Source organism: Mustela lutreola, chromosome 8 (genome assembly GCF_030435805.1).
Source record: "Mustela lutreola isolate mMusLut2 chromosome 8, mMusLut2.pri, whole genome shotgun sequence".
In the NCBI taxonomy this organism is placed as follows: domain Eukaryota; kingdom Metazoa; phylum Chordata; class Mammalia; order Carnivora; family Mustelidae; genus Mustela; species Mustela lutreola.
In genome coordinates, this window is record NC_081297.1 from 55,209,610 (window position 1) to 55,232,876 (window position 23,267).

Below are 23,267 nucleotides of genomic sequence, written 5' to 3' on the forward strand. Positions count from 1 at the left end.
AATAGGTTGTAATCCTACGTCTCCTTTGCAGAGACTAGATAATGAGCTTGTGATCCTGCTTTTGATTCTTCTTGTAAATGTAGGCAGCTGGACCATAACAACCTAACAGAGATCACCAAAGGCTGGCTTTACGGCTTGCTGATGCTGCAGGAACTTCATCTCCGCCAAAATGCCATCAGCAGGATCAGCCCCGATGCCTGGGAGTTCTGCCAGAAACTCAGCGAGCTGTGAGTTGCCTTTTATTCTCCTCAGGTCCGAGAGCAGGGATCCTGCTGGAGCATGAGCTTCTTACCAGTGATCTGTGAAATTTTCATAACAAAGTTTCCAAGGTGACAGCTTTGTTCACATGCAACCTAGTCATATTTTTGTTGTGATAAGTTGAAGCCAGCTGTACTGTTTGAGTTCGAGGCCACATGGGCTAAATCAGTGATGGTTTGTTTATTTTCAAATAAAGAGCATTTTTTTTTAACCAGTAGGATTACAAATAATGTTTACCTAAGTGTTATTAAGACGGCAGAGTGTTAAAATAAGGATTATTGGGGTTACATACATTACCTGTTGTTTGAAAACAAATCATTGTGTTGAACTAGAGAATAAAGGCTACTATTTATTTTTTATTCTTTGTTTTTTGTTTTTTTTTTTTAAACAGGGACCTCACTTTCAATCACTTATCGAGGTTGGATGATTCAAGCTTCCTGGGCTTAAGTTTACTAAATACACTGCACATTGGGAATAACAAAGTCAGCTATATTGCTGATTGTGCCTTCCGGGGGCTTTCCAGTCTAAAGACTTTGTAAGTTACACATTTTACTCTCCGTGCATGCACCTAATTGGTTCCTAAATGTGCCCACTTTTCTCCAAGCAGATTTCCTTTGTTGTGAAGGAAATATGTACAGCCTCAGAAGTAGTGTCTTAATCTTTCCCAGATCAGTTGGATTAAAATCAGTCCATTTCATCCATATGTGTTTCTTAGATTAAAAAGGACAACAATCAGATTGGTTTGGTGATTATACTTAACCTTCTCAGATCTCCAGGAAGTTGGCAACTGCTCAAAAAGAAATGATTTTAAATCCACTGATTTTTCTAAAATCCACTGATATTTTTATAAATCTACCGATTTTTATAAAAATGCAGATTAGAAATTACCCAGAACAAAAAGATATACAAGGGGAGCAAAGGAAGATGCCTGTTTGGTATACCAGTTATATTCAGGCTTGAACACTGTCCTAAGAGGAAGAAGAGAGAGTTGGATTAATTGACCTTTGAAAAATATCTGAAATGTTCATTTTATTGTTGTGCAATGGGCTTTTGGTTTTTGCACGGTCAGAAACTTTTGCTCTGTTCACTATTTGAAGCATTACATAATTGGAAGACATGCTGTGTGCTTTGGCTAACTCCTACTTGTGTGGTTGGATCAGTGGTTTTAAAGTTTAATGTATTTTTCAGACTGTTCAGGTCTTTCAGAATTTAGTCATCTTGATAGAGGAATTAATAGGACAGAATCAACTCTCCTGATTTTGAGCAAAAACTTAGTGTTGGGAGAGAGAAAGTGTTTTCTATTGTTTTGAAAAGGGTGGAGATGATATGGGGGATTATGAGGAATTTATGACGAATTACATGCCACCTGGGTGGTGATCTTGGCTTTCTGAGTGTTCCTCTGAGGAGATGCTTGTATCTTTTGTGAAGAGATGGTACGAGTTTCATTAACATTTCTTCTTATAATTAGGGATCTGAAAAACAATGAAATTTCCTGGACTATTGAAGATATGAACGGTGCTTTCTCTGGGCTCGACAAACTGAGGCGGCTGTGAGTAGGATTTGCTTCATGGTGGCCTCCCTGTCTGACCTACACCCGTTGAACCCCCTGTCTGACCTACACTCATTGAAGTCCACTCTACAGTTTAAGATTTGAGAGAGTTTAGAACTAGAGGCTGAATCTGGTTGCTTCCCTTGGCCATCTCCCCAGATGAGTGTTGCTAGCTATACAAGATGGGTATTAATGTGCTTTTCTTCCTTGGTGTGGCGGTTTTATTCAACACTTTGGGGAGATGTGACTTATTTTAACATCTAGACAAGAATTTTAAATTATTTTGAGCACTTAGAATCTTGGGCTTATCATTGTGTAAAAGGACACTTCCTAATTTCACCATTTTGAAATGAGTGTTCCATTCTGCTCACAGGACTTTTTAAGTGACACGATCCAGTGTCCCCTGATAATACCGCAGTGGGCACTGAGCAATACAGGCAAAAAACAGGCTTCTGTTTGGCCTTACAGTGGCCTTATGTTTTAAGTTTTCAAGTTGAGTTCCATGTAGCCCAAAACGTCCGTGAATGATAAAAGTATCCGTGGGGAAGCAGGGTAAGGAGAAGATCTCCACTATTATCTGCCTCACTAATTATAGTTCTGAAACCATTTACCTGGAAGGAAGTTTCTACCTCTTAAGAAGACTTTGAAAGTCACGGCTTTAATTTAACTGCTGGAGTAACTTACTGAATACCTATATTTGCTGGGCTCTCTGTTGAATGTTTGAGATCATGCTGAACTGTATTGCTGAAATAGATGGCATGAATACGCTTGTGAAGGTTATATCATTTAACTGAAGAAAATAGAATTATTCACAGTGATTCCTTTTTTCCACAATGATTTTAAAAGAGATTCTTTTCATGAGAATTCTACCCCCAAATGTCTTTAACTATTCCAATGTAATTTTTTGTTTCCCCCCCTCAGAATACTCCAGGGAAACCGGATTCGATCTATTACCAAAAAAGCCTTTACCGGTTTGGACGCATTAGAACATCTGTGAGTGACTGGAATTTAGTTACCTAAAGGAATCTAAGATGGTTATCTCTTTATGTGTCATGAAAGATAAACTAGAATGTAATTTTGTTGGCATTCTCTCTGAACCATGAAATATATTTTCACATCTATTTATCTTCTACCTGTTTATCTATGTATCTTTATCTATATGGAAGCATATAGGTATACATTTCCCTTTGCATTTGAGGAACTATACTTATTGGGTTTTCTTTGAGTTATTTTTCTTAAGTAGTGATATATTTAATTTTCAAAAACCGATGCTTTATTGTGCACTTACTATACATCAGGCATTATGCTGGGTATTTATATATAGTCTCATTTAATCCTCATAAGAAAATTATTCAGTAGCTCCTGTTACCTTTATTTTTAATTAAAGAAGTGGAGGTTTTGAGTGTCCACTGATTCTGTTGAACAGTTAAGATGGATGACTTGCATTTTAAAGATTAAAAAAGCAAGGGTGCCCTGGTGGTTCAGTGGGTTAAACCTCTGCCTTCAGCTCAGGTCATGATCCTAGGGTCCTGGGATCTAGTCCCACATTGGGCTCCTTGTTCAGCGGGGAGACGACTGTTTCTCTCTCTCCCACTCCCCCTGCTTTTGTTTCCTCTCTTGCTGTTTCTCTTTCTGTCAAATACATAAAATCTTTGCACAAAGAAAAAAATATTAAAAAAAAATTCCCCATAGTCCTTAGAAGTGACATCAGGAGGGTAGTGACATTACTTTGAGACTTGCATTAGTTTGTCATTGCTGTTGTTTAATTATAAAACATACAACCTGTTTTTCTACCTTCTTTCTCTTGTTCTGTCTCTTGTTCTGTTTTTGTTTTTAATTTTTAATTTTTTATTTTTTATAAACATATAATATATTTTTATCCCCCAGGGTACAGGTCTGTGAATCGCCAGGTTTACACACTTCACAGCCCTCACCTTAGCACATACCCTCCCCAATGTCCATGACTCCACCCCCGTTCTCCCCACCCCCCTCCCCCCAGCAACCCTCAGTTTGTTTTGTGAGCTTAAGAGTCACTTATGGTTTGTCTCCCTCCCAATCCCATCTTGTTTCATTGATTCTTCTCCTACCCACTTAACCCCCCATGTTGCATCTCCACTTCCTCATATCAGGGAGATCATATGATAGTTGTCTTTCTCCGCTTGGCTTATTTCGCTAAGCATGATACGCTCTAGTTCCATCCACGTTGTAGCAAATGGCAAGATTTCATTTCTTTTGATGGCTGCATAGTATTCCATTGTGTATATATACCACATCTCTTGTTCTGTTTTGCTACCAGCCCATCAGCTCAGAATTGCCTGAGGCAGGACTCATATCAGGACTGCCTCTGCTGTCCAAGTCTTTGTGCCGCTAGCTCTTGTCTTCACAGTCTCTGCGCCATCCCCTCTTAGTAACTGCTGGCACACATTTTTGAAATGATATTTAGGGACACAGGTATTTCCAGCCACTAGGAGGGCAAGCTAGTCACCCTGAAAAGGAGTCAAGACCCGCATGAGCACTGATCCAACCAGCTTCTTAACAACTATGGGAATATTTACGCTTGTACAGCAAAAGTGCAAAGTGGTACAAAATATCTCCACTCTGTGAGGGAATGCTTATAACCAAAAGTTTTAATATCTATTAACCTGGACAAAAGAAGTTCAAAACACATTTGGGCAAACCTGCATTTGCACTGTGTATTGAGAGAGACGATTTCCCTATGATCTGCCACCGTCTTTCTGTCTCCTGACTCACTTATTAGTTTAAGGGAGGTTCAAATTGCTAGCCATGCTGACAGACGCGTTCAGGCTGGAGTAGGGTGATTCTGCAAAGCAGAATTTGGAAGGGCAGACCAGTGTTGCTGGACTCCTTGAAACAAATTATTTTCAAAGGGAAACTAGCCAAAGGGTTTGTCATCTGACCCTTTCCATTTCTGGGAAAGTGGAATTAGTGGATCAGTGGAGCATTAACCTCTGCTTCAGTTTTCAAAACCTTCTTGACTCTCCCAGCCTCTTTTTCTGCCCATGTTTGGTACCTTCCCTCTGCCCTGTGTTGCCCCTCATCTCATTCAAAATCCTTTTTGTATACTCTGACCCCATAAAAGAAAAACAGAATAATAATCGTTGTAGAGACTGCTTTAATTCAAACTGCTTGTAAGCACTAGTTAAAAATAAAGTCAGCCTAGAATGTCCTCTGGTTTTATAAATGTCCTGCCCGAAGTGTGTTTTAGCAAGTGCATCTTGTCTGAACACCTTGCTGTCTATTCGTGAGTTGTGTGTGGCAGAATGGGCTACTGACCAAGAGCATAGATGTTGAAATGGAAAATAATTGAGTTCATATCTTATCTGCCCCTTTCATGCTGAACAAGGTAGTAAAACCAACTTCTTTTGGGTTGCTGTGAGGAATAAATGTAATACTATGTAAATGTAAATCCTTTAACCCAGTGCATATCATAGAAAGTATTATACATGATAGGGTTTTTAAAAAGCGTAACTATGAGTAATTTTACTTGTGTATTTAAAAGTTACTACTGGTTACTAATTTGAATATTGAAAAACAGTAAAATAGTACAGTAGAACAAACCATATAACTACAAAAAAAAGCATATATATATAGCAGAACAGTGTAGGCCCTCCTGAGTCCAATAACATAGACATGAGGATATAAAGCAAATCTTTTTTACTCTAACAGATCTGCCTCTGGTACAAATATTCGTGTTCTTTGATCGAAGCTTCCTAACAGGTTCTCTGGAGTTGCCTGGTTGGTGCACTTCAGCACATGGAGTAGTTTGGTGAATGGGGTGGGCAGTGTGGGCCCAGCTTTTGCCTGAGGCAGGCAGTGACCATAATTCGCTCTAATGTATTTGATTTGTTTTCAGAGATCTGAGTGACAACGCAATCATGTCATTACAAGGCAATGCATTTTCACAAATGAAGAAACTTCAGCAATTGTAAGCTTTCCTTTTCTTTTCCAAGAGTTTCAAAGGAAGCCTGGTGTCAGGGGGCATGTCAGCCTAGATCACGGGTCTATAAAAAGCATCTAGTGCCTTCTTAGCTTGATCTTTATCCCAGAAAGCAAAGGGAGGTGGCGATCTGTTCCCTTTGTTGAGAAGAGGAGTTTCTTTCTGTTCTTCTTGATGAATTTGCAATTTAAATGTGTGGGACCTAATGTGGTGCAAGGCCTGACCTGGGTAGCAAACCTTCAGGAGTGAGGTATTTTCAGTGTATCAGCACTTCTCCCTCAGTAGGTCAGAAACAGCAGCAACATGGTGCTAATACGTTTCGTACATTTTAAGATGGACGAGAGAATATTTATTGCATGGGGTGTGTATTTGGTTTCCACATTCATTGCTTTGTTAATATTTACTTGAGTTAGTTTACTCATAGAATCTGCATTTCATATAAAACGAATTGAACATAATTACTCTCCTCAGGCATTTAAATACATCAAGCCTTTTGTGCGATTGCCAACTAAAATGGCTCCCACAGTGGGTGGCGGAAAACAACTTTCAGAGCTTTGTAAATGCCAGTTGTGCCCATCCTCAGCTGCTAAAAGGAAGAAGTATTTTTGCTGTTAGCCCAGATGGCTTTGTGTGCGGTGAGTGTGACTGTTGCCTCTGTCTTCATTCTTCTTTTTTTTCCTGCCAATGAATGGTCTTGAATAAGCTTGTGTTGCCTTGATGAAGCTTTTATTTCTGCTGAGGTAGATGAAAATGGTGTGCTGATGATTTTAATGTTATAGATGACAGAGAATGTCCTTAAATGTCTCTGTTTGGACCTGGGGGTGGGTTGATGGAATGAGAAGGACGTTGGATTTTGGGAACACTGATGGGCAGTCACAGCCCTCACTTCTTCCTAAATCTCTGTGTCTGCGTCTGTGTCTGTGAAGTTGGACGTGTGCTGACTGCCCTTCCCACTTCCAGGCTTGTAGAGAGGCTGAACTAACCCATGTCAGTGCTGTGTATTGGGGTACGAAGGGAAAATTATCAGTTCATAATTTACAGGCTGCTAAAAATGTTGCTCCCGGCAGTTAAAGCATTATAAATAATAGGAAGTTTGAATTTATTATCAGTCAGCATAAGGTCCATTGTTCTAGCGTGAAGAATCTCAGTGCTAGAAATCTCAAACCTCAAATCTCACATAGCTAGTCAGCAGATCTGGATCAAAACCCCAGGTTCTCCTCTCCCTGGTGCAGGCTTCTGTCGACTACACTACACTGCTGTTTACTATTCACTGTCATGGAGACCTTTGTAAAAATAAATGCACATATAGAACATAAAATCAAAGTTTGCTTAAATTTTAGTGATATTACAGAACCTAATTTTACGTTGGCCTTTAAAAATTTATTTGAAACTGCTTTGCCTACGATTGTCTAGTCAAGTACAAGAAAAATATATTTTTTTAGGTTGCAGCATTAAACAGTGCCAACGGTTTCTGGAAATAAAACATCTGATGTAGCTTTTGGATCTAAATAAGCTTTTGGCATTCATCTAGAAGGGCCCGAGCCATGCCTTTCCCATGGTGCTTATTTTGCAGTTCTTTAGTCCCAAGATAAGAACTCTCTATTATTTGGGGACGTGTCTACAGTATCCTTGGATTTTTCTTTCAGTCCCTCAACTGTGAATCTAAACATTGATTAATCAGATGAGAAATTTAGAGTAGCCGTACAGAAGCAGAAAACGTCTTGATGACAGCGTGGTATTGGACATGAGCCGCACTGGTCCGTCCAGAGCCTTCCCACAGCCCATTCACTCACACACATGCACCCCCCCCCTCACAAACACGCACACGCATGCAGGCCACCGGGTGTCCTTTCTCCAGAGCGTGCAGATAATACATTTTGGTAGATCTAAACTGTTTCCTTCTGGGTTTAGACCATCTCCAAGAAACTGCAGCTCAAAAAAGGTAACTTTTCCAAAAAGTAACAGAGAACTAAAAATAACCGTTTGGAATGAAAGAGTTGCCCAGCTCTAATTATCATGTAGTTCTGACAGTGAAGCACGGCGGCCTAGCCTGACTGACAGTCCACCCTCAACCCCAGGCTGAAGCCAGGCTCTCACAGGGAGTTTGAGAGGGCCGAATTATTTGTTTCAACTTGATCTAAAGATTACTGCTCTTTAATATGGGTTCTGTTTTTAGTGAATGGGGTGTTAATTACTGTCTTTGGTGATATTGATTTCTTAATTTTGCTGCGGCTTTTTTGTGGATAACATGGAAAAAAATTGCAGTTCCTACTGGTAGCGTTTAAAGATGATCCATGAGTTAGAAGTTTCTTAGCTGATTTCTTCTCATATTTATGTTAAAAAAAAAAAGTGTAAGGGAACTAGGATAAACTATATTATGTTCCAGAATAATAGTCTCTCAGTTAATGATTGATAAATAGGTGCCAGCCCCTATTTGAAGTGAACAAAGGTGTTTATAAACACCTTCCCAGGCCATCATTTCAACATGAGGACTGGTAGTCCACCTGTGAAACCTACACCGAGTATAAAACCTAAGCCCTCACTTGTTTTGGGTTTCTTGGTATTAAAAACTGAGTAGCATTTGGACTGTCGAGCCTTAAAATCATTCTGTTTCCTCCTCTCCCTCTTGGACAGATGACTTTCCTAAACCCCAGATCACTGTTCAGCCAGAAACACAGTCGGCAATAAAAGGTTCCAATTTGAGTTTTGTCTGCTCGGCCGCCAGCAGCAGTGATTCCCCAATGACGTTTGCTTGGAAAAAAGACAATGAACTACTGCATGATGCTGAAATGGAAAACTATGCACACCTGCGGGCCCAAGGTGGAGAGGTGATGGAGTACACCACCATCCTCCGGCTCCGCAACGTGGAGTTTACCAGTGAAGGGAAGTACCAGTGCGTCATCTCCAATCACTTCGGTTCATCCTACTCAGTCAAAGCCAAGCTTACAGTCAACAGTACGTGATCTAACTTTTCCGTTTGCATTTAAAGACACCTTTTAGATTGGGTTTTTCTCTCTTTCTCTTACTGTCTTCTGTTTGTAGCTCCCCACCTCGCCCGCCCTTTCTCTACCTCTCACTCTGCAAAACTAAGACACTTGGAATCTGCATCAGCGGGGACTGCATTGAGGACCCCACCATGGTGGGTAGCACAGAACCGAATGACACACGGCTTGTGCTTCTTGGGGAGTTCACAATGTATTTGTCGGCTGTGGGAGGCCGTGAAGCATTACAGCACACCACCTTTAATTCAGAGATCTGGGTTTGATTCCTGCCACTCCTGCATACAGCTGTGTAACTCTTATCAAAGTACTTAACCATCCTGTGCCTCCCATTTCTACATCTTTCTATTAGGAACAATCATACATATCTTATAGAGGTATGATAATTAGATAAAATAATTGGTGTAAAGGATTAGCCTGGAATACAGTGAATGCTCACCAAATGCAATAAGTATTAGTTGCTGTTAATAAAAATTATAATTGTTTGCTCTGTGTGACCTCAATACATTTTTTATGACAGGAACCTTACCACTGTATTAATTAATCATTTGTACTTTCCATGGTAGAAGATTTTTGTATATGATTCATTAATGCAGTCATTCTACAAATGATTGCTGAGGACTGACACGCAGATCAATTTTGAGTTTAAAGTTGCAGGAGAAAACGCATATCTAAAGTCATAGAATGTTAGAGGCAGAAGGGACTTGGAAAAAAAAAAAAAGGAAAGAGGAAGTGAGTCGCCAGGGTACAAAGAGATTAATTGATCTGCCCAAGATCTCACAGATAATTACTGAGGAAACTAAAAAGTAACTAGAAAATAGGAGAAAGACCTTCAGTTTGTACAGGGGATGACCTATGTCTCGGCCTGACTTTATGATAATTTCTGTACCTGTGTGTAACCTTGAGGGAATCTCCTTATCTCAACTTCAGATTCCTTCTCTTGTAATCAGAAATAACCCCAGCCTAACCTACGGTAGGGGCATTTGTAAGTATATATTAAAAAAAAAAAAAAAAAAAAGAATGAAAATGAACCTCTAAGACTCCATAGCACTAATGCCCTCATTCTTTCTCTGATTTCAGTGCTTCCTTCCTTCACCAAGACCCCCATGGACCTCACCATCCGTGCCGGGGCCATGGCACGCTTGGAGTGTGCTGCCCTGGGACATCCAGCACCACAGATAGCCTGGCAAAAGGATGGGGGCACAGACTTCCCTGCCGCGAGGGAGAGACGCATGCATGTTATGCCCGAGGATGATGTGTTCTTTATCGTGGATGTGAAGATAGAGGACATCGGGGTTTATAGCTGCACAGCTCAGAACAGTGCCGGAAGCATTTCTGCAAACGCAACTCTGACTGTCCTGGGTAAGTGGCTATTATCAGATTCTGGGATAGAAATTAAAGATGCCGGCTGACTCAAAGGCCCTACGTGTCAGGAGTTGTAAGGGTGAGAGGTAATCCATAGGACACTGCCCTTCTCTGGAGAGAACAAATGGCTTCTCAGGAATTTTGAAGTCAGAGTACATGACGTCTTAGCCCGTGGCCAGTGAGATAGAGGACTCTGCTTCCTCTGTTCCAAGGGGAAAAGTAAATGCTCTGTTGCCTCCACTTCCTCTGCTCTCCTCTTCCCATCACACAGGCGCGACTGATAGTCTTCACACTGTAAAGCACATATAAAAATACAGAACATGTTAGCAGTTTGGGAAAGATCTACTCTATTTTCTAGACCTACCCTACCATTCTGGAAATCAGAGTTTGTCTTTCATCTTTTGCCTGAATAGGAGCTTTTAAAAAAATGTGAACATGTTCATCATATGTGTTTCTTATGAGTTGAGCAAACTCAGAGTTGAGCAACGTAACCTGCGAACACCAAGTAATAAAAGTCCTTTCAGAATTTATGCATAGGTTTGGACGTCTAGCACTAGAAAGTTTCCCCTTAAAAATCTAAACATTCTGATTTTTTCCACCCATCAACATACCCCCCATGCTTGAAATTACTTTTTTTTTTTTTAAGATTTTATTTATTTATTTGACAGAGATCACAAGCAGGCAGAATAGCAGGCAGAGAGAGAGGGAAGCAGGCTCCCTGCTGAGCAGAGAGCCGGATGTGGGGCTCTATCCCAGGACCCTGAGATCATGACCTGAGCCGAAGGCAGAGGCTTTAACCCACTGAGCCATCCAGGTGCCCCTTGAAATTACTTTTATACATTTGACTAGAAGATTTTTGCATTGCCCTTCTTCCACCATTCCCAATCTTGTCTAGAGTGTGAGAGATTTAAAAAACAGTAAACATTATCCTCAACAGGTGGTGTAACAAATGACAGGCAAATAATGAAATGAGATTCTGAATGTCATACCCATGTTTCGGCTCTCACAGAAGCATGTGCATGAATCTGTGGACGAATACAGTATTAGGTTACAGTTTTAGTAAATTCAAGTGGTCAGTCTTACGATATGCAAAACCTGATTTCATTTAGGAGATTGAAAACATAACTTGTCCTTTCAGAAACACCATCATTTTTGCGGCCCTTGTTGGACCGAACCGTCACCAAGGGAGAAACCGCCGTCCTGCAGTGCATCGCTGGAGGCAGCCCTCCTCCCAGACTGAACTGGACCAAGGATGATAGCCCCTTGGTGGTCACCGAAAGGCACTTTTTTGCAGCAGGCAATCAGCTGCTGATCATCGTGGACTCTGATGTCAGTGATGCCGGGAAATACACGTGTGAGATGTCTAACACCCTTGGCACTGAGAGAGGCAACGTGCGTCTCAGTGTGATCCCCACTCCCACTTGTGACTCCCCTCAGATGACCGCCTCGTCGTTAGATGATGATGGATGGGCCACTGTGGGTGTCGTGATCATAGCAGTGGTTTGCTGTGTGGTGGGCACGTCGCTCGTGTGGGTGGTCATCATATACCACACAAGGCGGAGGAATGAAGATTGCAGCATTACCAACACAGGTGTGTAAACAGAAGCTTGGCACGGGGTGCTATAGTCATGTGTGCCTGTGGTCCTGGGGTAATTTTCTTCCAGAATGTGTGTCTCACAGCCCGAGGCCATGTCAGAAGGGTGACTCATTTGTTTCAAGCTGCAGGAATATGGTTAGCTAAAAATAACACCCCAGCCCAAAATAAAGCTGATGTTTAAAGGTTAATCCTTTTTGTTAAAACCTCATCGGAGTATCCTGTTGGCTATGAGATATAGTCCAAAGCACAGTGTAAAACAGTCCCACTCCTTCACACAGAGGTGATGGAGAACAGGAGCAGCCCTTCATTTATGAGGTCTACACTCTGCCATAGTTCTCTCTCTCATCACATGTTGCCGTGTGCATACGTGTGCAGGTGTCTAGGGAAGATTCTGTTACTGTGGGAGCAGGCTGTGACCTAATATGTGCCAGCTCTTACATTGATGAATATTAGGTCAGAAATATGGCAGAAATCAAGCTTAATCCAAAAGCTTAGCTACTACCCTACAAAAATTCCCAAGGCTTTATCTCTTGAAACATCTGTTTTTTTGACATTTGGGAGGGGCTTCCTATAGAAGGCAAAATAGAAAATTGGCTTGTGCTTCCCAGAGCAGGGAGCCCTAACCTTCCTAACCTCATGACTAGACAGTCAAGGTGGGTCTTCAGGAGTAGATTTATTTGATTTGTACAGAAACCAAAACAGTATAGAGTGTTCATCAGGGAAGGCTATGGGGTATGTATGGTCGGTCTTGGTTAACAGAATGCTGTTGTTGGATTATAGATGAGACCAACTTGCCCGCAGATATCCCTAGTTACTTGTCATCTCAGGGAACCTTAGCCGACAGACAGGATGGGTACATCTCCTCAGAAAGTGGAAGCCACCACCAGTTCGTCACGTCTTCAGGAGGCGGGTTTTTCTTACCACAACACGACGGCAATGGTAAGTGTTTAAAAGGAACACAGGCTGTAGCTGTCTCAAAACAATCTGATGGAAGGCTCAAGTACAGTATTAATTTTCACAAGCAATCAATACATTCGTATGTTGAGTTGGCCCAAGCTCACTGGCAAAGCTGAAATTAAATACTATTATGCCATTCTCTTAAATAGCAGAAAAATCTTTGCTTTGGATAATAAGAGAAGACAAGTAGGAGAATTAAAGTTTAATTTCTCCATGCAACGTGATACTTTCTTTACACTATAAATGTTCTTTGGCCCTGAATGTTCTCCTTTCTTAAATGACATTAACTGGTTTCATGTAAGGTATTAAAAGTCAAATGATTTAAAATTCTGTTAGGGAAATCAAATTCTGACTCTTGCTTTAAGAACTGCATGGTTTTAAGAATAATCATGGAGGCACCATAACACAGACACACACACAGGCTCGGTTCAAGACCCTCTTCTGTCGCTTACTATGTATCCTTGGGCAGTTACGTAGTACTTCCTTATTAGGTTGTTGTGAAACTAAATAAAATGATATGTTGGAAAACTGCACGGTGCTTGGTACATATGAAGGGCTCCAAAAGAGAAAACTATTGACATTCTTTTCAAACATTTTGCCATCTTTTCCCACAGGTATTTATTGAATGTGTGCTCTGTGGTGGACTCTGTAGTTGAGAGGGAGGAATATGTGCTCTCAGTCTCATAGTGTAGGCAGTGGTGAAATGAAAATTGCAACAAATAGTCACAAAGTGCTTGGCAAGGCAGTGATAGAGAGTGTAGAGATAGAAGATGTGCACATACAGGTGGGTGTCTGGTTAGACTCATTTGGTTGCAGCGTTGTTCAAATGTAGCAGGGTTTACGCAAAAGACATTTAGGAAAGTTTAAAGCAACAGAACTGGAACATAGTAGTGCTGTGTCGCTTAGATGCTTGGACTGGGGATTGGTCTGCTTTGAGTGCTCGAGGGGCCACTGGCATTAGGGATCGTATCTTACACAGTCTCTTCTGAGACCACTCAGTGCCCAGTTCCTGCTCCCCAGGCACATGGCCCAGTGCAACATCTCTCGCCTACACTACATCTCTTGTCCTTCAACTGCTGTGGCCACTCCTAACTGGAGTGTCATTTCTGAGTTGTTTGACTCAGATACTCAGATACTCACAACAGCTTTTTTTTTTTTTTCCCCCTTGCCGAGCTTCTCTTTGATCTGGGCATTCAGAGATGATTTGTTGAATGCCACTTCCTGGTCCTGCTCATCTGACCTTCTGGAGGGAGGGGGCAGTGCTGATGGCATTGTGTGTTTCAGTGGCTGTTTTGGCTGCAGTGTGCATACACAGATCAGTTTCTCTGGGAAGCCACTGGGGGCCAGTGCCCTGTGAACACATGCAGTACAATGATTCTCGTCACGTCCTGTCTTTGTAAGATGGCACAGATTTCATTAGTTACTAATCCGTAGGCCTCAGCAAATGTTTTAAAACTCTACTATAAATTTCTCCAGTTTTCCCTCTTACATGCTGTTCAATCCAAACTTTTTATTTACAAATATGGAAAATCCCTGAAGTAGAGAGAATGTTGTAGGGTACTTGAATCACATTCATTCGGTGACTGAAATGTCTGTTTTAAAGGGACGTGCCATATTGACAATAGTAGTGAAGCCGACGTGGAAGCTGCAGTGGATCCATTCCTTTGTCCCTTTTTGGGCTCCTCGGGCCCTGTGTATTTGAAGGGGAATGTGTACAGCTCAGATCCATTTGAAGCCTATCACACAGGTATGCGGTTTTCTTACCTGAGTTCGGTTCTGTTTCCTGGAGAGACTTCCCAGAGGCACTAACTCTGTCTCTTTCTGTTATTGTCCCCAAATGTAAAAGGTTGTGGCCCTGACCTGAGAACAGCCTTAATAGACCACTGTGAGCCCAGTTACATAAAGAAAAAGGAGTGCTACCCATGTCCTTACCCTTCAGAAGAATCCTGTGAACAGAGTGTCAGTGACATAGGATGGCCTTCCCATGTGAGGAAGTTAATCAGCTCTCCTTACTCTCAAAATGAAGGACCTGGAATGAAAAGTTTGTGTCTAAACAAGTCCTCTTTGGATTTTAGTCCAAGTCCAGAGCCTGCATCCGTTACTTCAAGTAATTCTTTCATGGGTAAGTTTATTAAATTATTAGACACCTTGACTCAGGACTCCTATTCCACATGCAAATGTGGGAAAGCAGTGAGACTCAGATGCCAAACTTGTGAAAATGTGTTTGTTTGTTTGTTTGTTTGTTTTTAATCATGTAGTCATGACATCCTGTGAGTTAGTATATGTGTTTCTAAAGGCAAAGTCAGACATAGGGGATTTTACTTGATTATGTGTCTAATCCGTAACTAAGCCTTAGACGCTTTCTGGTTAACTCTGTGTGTGGTATCATCTAGAAGACAAGTTTTGGGAGTGACTTAGGAGCTCCATTTGTCACCCATGTGGAAAAAGTGGTTTTGGGCTACAGCAGCTCTTGGGGTGGAGTTGTATGCGCTGCATGATTGTGGTTTGGGATGTCTGGTGGCTCACCCTTTGACCACAGTCAAAGAAAGGGAGGGTGGACATCATCCCACCTGGCAACAACTGCTTGTCAGCCAAGCTGACTGCTTTGGCGGAGAAGACTACCAGAGCCTTTAAGCATAAGTTGCGGGTGGTAGACGGTGGCTAGCGCCAAGACTTGCTTGTGAATTTTTTTGTCTGTATGTGGGGATAGTACATGGAAAAACTGAGATCATTGTTTCACTGAATGGAGATATGGGAAAATGAACCACAAATTATCTTGTGTTAAAAAAAATTTTTTTTTTAATATTTTACCCAGCTTTTATGAAATTTTATGTTTTGTCACAGTGTAATTTTTTTTATATTCTTTTGTTTTTAAAAAAATGCAAATATGTTTTATGTGACTGTGACAAGAGTTTGAGTCCGTTAAGTAACATTCTGCCAGTAAAGAAGAAAGGGCAAGGCACAAGGATTATTTTGAAAGACACTTTCCATATCCAGGCACAGTTTACTTATAAGCAACAATCCAGATCTCCTTCATAGAGAATTGCAGACTGGCAAGAACTAAAGCCAGGATTTGGAAGAAATTATATTGGGGAACTTCATTGCTCAATGATTACTATTACTGTGAGTAATGAAATGAAATAAAGAGTGGACATATGTATTCATTCCCCAGCTCCATTCTGTACGTTCTCCATACCAGGAATGCACATACTCCTGATACCGTAAATGGCTTATAGAACCTACTTAGGCGTGCTTACGGGCTAAGATGCTCCTCCATTTGAAATGTATTTTGAATGAAATGCTAGCCAAAGGACCCATATGCTCAAGGGGTTTCTTCCTTTCAGGAACATTTGGAAAGCCTCTGAAGAGAGCTCATCTGGATGCCTTTTCAAGCTTTGGACAGCCAGTGGATTGTCAGCCAAGAGCCTTTCCCTTGAAAGCTCGTTCTTCTCCAGACTTGGACTCTGAGTCAGAGGAATATGGGAAAGAAAGGACAGATTTTCAGCAAGAAAATCACACGTGTACCTATAAACAGACCTTAGAAAACCATAGGACTCCCCGTTTTCAGTCTTATGACTTGGACACATAGACTGAATGCGAGCAAAGAAGAGCTCAAACATACTACCTCAAGTGGACTTTTATTTAAAAGAGAGAATCCTATGTTTTTTTAGTGGAGTTATGAATTTTAAAAGGATAAAATGTCTTATTTATACAGATGGACCAAAATTACAAAATGTTATAAAAATTTTATACTGGGAGTAACTTTCATATAAGAATACCTTTTAAAACTATTTTAACTTTGTTTTATGCAAAAAAAAATCATATGTAAATTAATGGTATGAATCCATGACTATTTTATGTATTTTTATAATGCCAGATTCCTTTTTATTGAAAACGAGTACTAAAGCATTTTAAATAATACCTGTCTTGTACCCTTTTTAAATAGAATTCACTTAATTTTATTTTGCACACTGCATTTAATAAAATGTGTCATTTTGATCCCAAGCCCCATCTATACCATTACAGTTTTTATTGTTTTCAACACATTTTCGGCTTAATAATTTCATATTATCATGTCTCAAGTTGATGGAATTATACTCAGCACATTAAAATATGAGCCAAATAAATGACCATTCTGCCTATCACGCAAAGTTGGGGTAATACAGACTCAAATCAGATTATTGTATGTGAAAACACATTATAAATTAAAAAGAGCTGCGAAGACTTGAGGTACGTTAATTTATCCCTAACTTTACAAATAAAAAAAGATTTGTTGATATAGTCTGGTATAATGCAATACAGCCACCATGGCTTAAATCACCGTTCAAGCCATGTTTCTTTAATTATAATAATGCCTTATGTGGTCTAATGCTTTGTGCTTTTCCAAATAGTTTCACATTCACCATCCCTTTAATTACAAGAGCGTGGTTTATTGCACATTTCTATAGGTAAAATAGCTATGACAAAGGTGGATTTTCATCTACTGTTCCCTGTGATAATGGGATTTTGATGGAGCTGTTGGCTATTCTTACTGATTTTCTGCTGGATGAGCAGTTCTAATAGAAAAGGCACTTTTAAACTATTCTGCAACATTCTTTAACAATTAAATTATTTTTCTAATTTGGTCATCCTGCTCTACTTGTTAAAAACTAAGTATCAAATCTATTAAACTATTTAAAGTATTTGTTTTAAACAGTATTTAGATAAAAATGGCATTACATGACTGGCATATATACATGCACAAAATGAATGTAGTCATTTTTAAAATTAAGTGACGTTTCAATAATTGACATAAACTTAAGTTTGATAATTAAAATGATTTTTTTTAAAGCAATTTCTTGCCTACATCTGGTTTAAAGACAAATCCATTTGCCCAAGAGAAATTAAATACATGTGGGAAGAGTTAACATAGCACATTAAGCTTTAAAATCTTACCTTAAGAAGGTGTGAATTTATGTCATTGTCAGTTCTTTGAGTTAAAGTGAAAGCAGATATTAGAAAAGCAGGTTCCTCTCAGGGGATATATTGCTGGTGATGTTTTTCTGCTTTGTGAGTGTACAGCTTTGTTGTTTGTGAGCCAGAAACCTGGACCCCAGATTGCAGTTAAGATTTTCCTTCTTTCATTTGGACACCAGAGTCCAGGAAGTTGATCCTTCCCTGGACCACTGCTGACTAAGTGCAGAGAAGTGATTTTGTATGCTTTGACTTTATCATCCTGCCAGATTCTCAAAATCTTATTAATTTGTCTTCATTATTGCCAGATGTGATGCAAGCATTGATAGGGTTCTATTCAATGTTTATGAACCCCTTTTAAAGGATTTAATTTTTCTGGACTTAGCCACAAGGGTTTAAATCATTAACACTTGAGATTCAAAAATTAGATTAACTTTACATCAATACCATTTTTCCCTTGAACTGTGTGTGCTAAAACCTATGGATAACATGTATTTTATGTTATATGTTTCTATAAACACATAACATATGTTTATGTTATATATTTTTATGTTACAGGAGGAGCTCAGTTTTTCATGGATATATAATATTGAGATTCCATATTAAAATGCATCTACTAGGAATTAAAGTGTCCTAAAATAATACAGACTTCAGAAAAGAGATAAATATCAAATCATTCGGCTTATTTATGAGAAGAGATGCCTAAAATTTCAGTTTAATCTTTCTGTGCCTTTTGATAGAGACTAATTCATGTACAACATTTCCTTAAATAGATATTCACCCAATTTTGGCATTGTTTTTTCTTCATTATCAGCACTAATGATAACATCATTAATATGTATAAAGAATCTGTTTTTTAAGATGTTCATAGATGACTATTCCTTAATTGTGGCAGGCAGCATTTTATAAAATATAATCTCTGGAACATTTACAAACTTATTTTCACAATCTCCTTACAGGAAGAAACCAAAAGGTATTCCTCAGAATAAAGCCATTGGTACTATTTTTTTAAAAACTTGGTACAAAAAAAGAAAGTGATGTGGTATTTGTACACACCTGAGGGGTTTTGGTCTTTTTGATTTAATGTGATAGGAAGTAATTCATAGCCAATATTACAATAGATGTGCTACGGTGGTATTTTTCAAAGAGAATGAGAACCAAATGTTACTGCAGAGTGCCTGTTCTGTGCCTCCCACTCTTGGAATCTTCAGTGGCTGGACTTGTGTAAGAGGATAATTTAGAACTCCCAATTTTTTAAGACAGCATTCTATTAACACATTGAATAACTCAGTGTCCTGCCAAAAAAAAAAAAAAAAACTATTAGAGTCTTCAAAGAGGGGTACAATTTCTTTGTGAATTGAATAATTTCAGTATTCTAGAAATATCCAGTTACCAGAACTTATCTTTTCCATGAGGCATTTCTTAAACTAATGTATAAAAAGAAAGTCCTGAAAGAATCTCAAGAAGTTTTAGATTTGTCCAAAAATGGCACAGAGGTACTTCAGTTAGGATTTTCTTTTAAGAGAGAAGAGGTTTGGAGTGCCTGGGTGGCTCAGTGGGTTGAAGCCTCTGCCTTCGGCTCGGCTCATGATCCAGGGTCCTGGGATGGAGCCCCACATGGGGCTCTCTGCTTGGCGGGGAGCCTACTTCCCTCTCTCTCTGCCTGCCTCTCTGCCTACTTGTGATCTCTGTCAAATAAATAAAATCTTAGAGAGAGAGGAAGTTTTGCCAACATATATTTACTGAGTTATCCCAATATTGGGGGCCATTTTTATTTTTGAGAAATATGAGAGTGATGTGTGTCTTTTAGTAAAGATGCTTGATTTTACTTGAGATATATTAGGATAATAAACATGAAAGTATATTGTAGATTGAAATGTGTACCATTTCTCAAATTCTCACTTCTGTAAAATTGCAAGTTAATTTCTTATTCCTACTGTAGTTTCAAGGGTCTGAATCCTATACCCTCCCATATGGTAATTGATATGCATGAACACAGAAATTATAAGCAGTATTCACATGTAGCTTTTTATTAGAATTAGATTTTTTTAATTAAAGAATTTTGAGAATGCCTTTTAAGGAATAAGGCAAAGCAATTCACAACTGTTACAGTTTCACTCCTGGATTGGTATAATTTTCTCATATCCTTATTGGATTTCATGGTTGACTTTGGCTTTTAACAAGTTTAACTTTTTTTAATCCTGTTTGAACATAATACCTAAAGCCTTCATGAGATTATTGCCATTGTTTTGGTAGTTACTTTGATGTTTCTGCATATGATTGTGTTTTGATCTATCTCAGAGTTGAAAACTGATAGCATACTATATGCTGAGTATATATTTCATATATACTCAGTTGTATATTTTGAATAGGTGATGTAGAAACAAGGAAAGTGGTCCTTGTCCTAATTATCAGTGGGACAGGAAGCAAATTCGTAAATATTTATAGTACATTGTGTTAAGTGTTATAGCTTAGTAGGGCCCCTGAAACCGACACTAATTTTGTCTCTAATTCTAATTGAACTACCTAGAAGTGTTACATGCACTTCGCTCCGCATGTCCTTGAGCACGTTGATTTCTGGGTTTTTCCATCTGCATCCCAGATCAGTTGCAGTTCTAGTACTCCCTTCCATGTTTAATTATCAGTAATCACCACTCCTATGGATCTGGCACCTGAAAGTCCTCAAGATTGTTTATGCCTCACTTCTTAGCCCCTTGCCACTGCCAGCTTCGGATCGGTCTCTGTCTCATCAGTGTCTTCTTGCCCTTTGTCTCTGTCTTACCCAATTCATTGTTTCACAGAATTATTTTTCTAAAGTAGATCTGGATTTGTTACTTTCCTGGTTAAAAACCATTGATGGCTACACTTTAAATCCCAGTTATGGTATATAAGACCTTTCACTCATTGATCCAGCCCACCCTTCAAGCTATACCCCATATGTAACCCCCACCTGTCAGCTTTTCACAGTACAGTATGGTACCCCTGACCAACCCCTGTGCACCTTTGTGGCTTTATGTTGACCTATGTGCAGCTCAAAGTTGAAATTTGGCAACAGTACACTTGGTCCTTATGCATATTGTCTCAGTTTTGTTTCAGAAACCTTTGAGTATCTGTGATAGGTCCTATCTTAGATGTCTGGGCTATTAACATACAAATATTAAAATAAATATTCTTCCCCAAAGAAACTCCTAGACGTATAACAAAATTGTTCTCCTGAGGTGTTTTTTTTTTTTCCTTTGTTAGAATACAGAACCTCTTTCAAAAGCAAACCTTTCCTTTTTGCCCCACACATAGCTATGTTTTCCTATAGAACTTTATATGAATTGTCATGAGAAAATCAGAGGAAAGCTGTTACTTACAAAGCCAGCTGTGATGTCACTGTATGAGAAATACTAAGAACAGTTAACCTGTATGTCAATAGGACATCTAGAAAGAAAGGAAGTCAAAAGATCTGTATTTTTTTTTAAACAATCACCAGATGATGTGGTCTAACAGTCGGTGGGAATATCAATTCCTGTTCAGTTTACTAAAAGTAAACAACAGATGGCCAAGTGTGTCACAGATTTTTTATTTTTTATTTTTTTGGTTGGTTGGAACTGCACATATGGCTGCCCAGCTACTGTACATTTCTCAGTTACCTTGCGTTTAGGTGTGTCTGTAGCCATACGACATCTTTCCCCAGTGGAATGTGAACAGAGGTGTAAAGCACTGTGTTCAAGCCTGGTCGACAAAACCTTTACACACACCCTTCCATGTCCTTTTCTTGCAGCTATCTGATCGGAAAGCCATAGCCCAAGAACTACTCTTTCTTGACCTCACTTGTAGAAGAGACTGGGTCTCTCAATGGCTATATGGAGTATGGTCTCCCCACTAACCCAGAGTATTTGCTTTGAAGCCTAACTTCATGTAAGTGAGGAAAAAGTTTATTGCACTTGGAAAATTGTATTTTGAGTTTACTTACAATAGCTTGTCTTGCCCCAACTTGAAATAGTAATTTTAATATGAAGAACTGCCTAAGATTCTTATTGATGTTGTTATTCATTAATTTGTAAAGCTCCCTTTTAAAAATGAACAGTGTGGCCTCAGTGAGCGGCCTTAGCACAGATGCCAGGACCTGGGTCCCACTGTTGTGGCAGGTCACTAAGCCTTTGACCCCACTAGAATTTACTGAATATTGCAATAGTATATCCTGTAGCTGTTATAGTGTCCTATTTCCATCTCAACTGTCGATGCAGTTTTAAAGAAAGTTTACTGAGTATACTTGGTCATCCAGATTTTTGCAACTGTGTTTCAGGGTCTCTTAGCTCCTAAAAATACGTAAGTTCCAGCAATGTGTTAGGCTTCTGGGGATATCAAAAATGAATGAGGCATGGCCTCGATCCCTGAAGAATTCTTGTCCTAAGGAAGTCAGACCCTGATAAAATGATTTTTTTATGGTAAAGTTCACAATAAAAGTAGATATCAATATAATCAATTAGTGTATGTGATTTGCCTTTAAAACGCAACTGGTTATTATCTGATCACTACCAGAAAAAAAAAGGGCTGTTGCCCACATAGCTTACTCCTTTGAGTGGCCTTATAGTCTACATATCACATGGAAGCCAATATCCAAAAAGCTCTTTGTCTATAATAATAACAGCTACATAGGAAAAGAAAAGCCATTAAAGCTATGCAAAATCTCATTTTGATTAAAAGAATTTAATCAATAATGTTTAAATTTTATAGCTATGCATTTATAACTTTTAAAACTTTACTATTGACTTTTTTTTAAATCTGAAAACTGCTACTAGCTTTCCCATTTTTTTTTTCCTCATTGAAACACTGATTATTGAAACAATCATTTTCAGACGTCAGACACTGGGAATCACAAAGATTTATTTTCCCTAAGAAAATAAAAATTAATGAGGTGAACCCTATAATAATTTCCTGTGGCCCAGGAAAAGGGAGCCGAATGGAGCTCAGCCATCTATCTGAGTCAAGAAGATAGAGCTGGGAGTCTAGGCTACTACATCAGAGAGGATGACACAGAGAATTCCAGACACCTGCAGAGGGTCCCCTTTGAGTCTTCAGTTGAATACCCACTAGCACATGCATGTGAGGCAAATACCCAAGGCCAAGAAAAGAAGCATCCAAAAGGATTAGAAGGAAACATTCCTGAAGTTCCCACAGGGCCAGTAGTTTTCTTACTAACCAGAGTGGAAAACCTTATAATTCGTGGGCATCGGGTGGGGTATTCAGGACTCTGCCTCAGTAATGGGGCAAAATTAGCCCTAAAGACTGTTCTGGTCCCACCTAAAAGAATCAAGGCTCAAAAGGATCAAGCTACTTCCAAGTAACTTACCAGTCTTTGAAACCAAAACTCAAGAATATTTACAGAAATACCAAAATATTCAGCACTCAACAACTTCAAATCCATAATATTTGATATAGAATAAAAAAATTACCAGGTGTGTAAAGAAGCAGAAGAACATACGACTTATAATAAGGGTTGGCGGGGAGGACTCCATGGCTAAAATCATACCTAGAAATGACATGCATAATAGAACTGGTAGACAAGATATTTAAAAACTATATCCCATATATAAATAACATATATTCTTCTTATCATTTATTAATGAATACAATGGGATG

General features: G+C 39.3%; 1 protein-coding gene across 1 annotated transcript in view; it reads left to right on the forward strand.

Annotated features, from left to right (window-relative positions):
- The window catches only part of LRIG3 (leucine rich repeats and immunoglobulin like domains 3), a 50,642-nt gene extending 31,137 nt beyond the window's left edge, over positions 1 to 19,505 (forward strand). Inside the window, exons 7-19 of the mRNA XM_059184774.1 lie at positions 84 to 227; positions 650 to 793; positions 1,727 to 1,807; positions 2,729 to 2,800; positions 5,682 to 5,753; positions 6,237 to 6,400; positions 8,400 to 8,720; positions 9,845 to 10,126; positions 11,268 to 11,720; positions 12,507 to 12,665; positions 14,287 to 14,430; positions 14,530 to 14,805; positions 16,028 to 19,505. Of these exons, the coding sequence (XP_059040757.1) occupies positions 84 to 227; positions 650 to 793; positions 1,727 to 1,807; positions 2,729 to 2,800; positions 5,682 to 5,753; positions 6,237 to 6,400; positions 8,400 to 8,720; positions 9,845 to 10,126; positions 11,268 to 11,720; positions 12,507 to 12,665; positions 14,287 to 14,430; positions 14,530 to 14,805; positions 16,028 to 16,272 (2,557 nt within the window). The 3' untranslated portion in view covers positions 16,273 to 19,505. The remainder of the gene's footprint in view (positions 1 to 83; positions 228 to 649; positions 794 to 1,726; positions 1,808 to 2,728; positions 2,801 to 5,681; positions 5,754 to 6,236; positions 6,401 to 8,399; positions 8,721 to 9,844; positions 10,127 to 11,267; positions 11,721 to 12,506; positions 12,666 to 14,286; positions 14,431 to 14,529; positions 14,806 to 16,027) is intronic.
- The last annotated feature ends 3,762 nt before the right edge of the window (positions 19,506 to 23,267 follow it).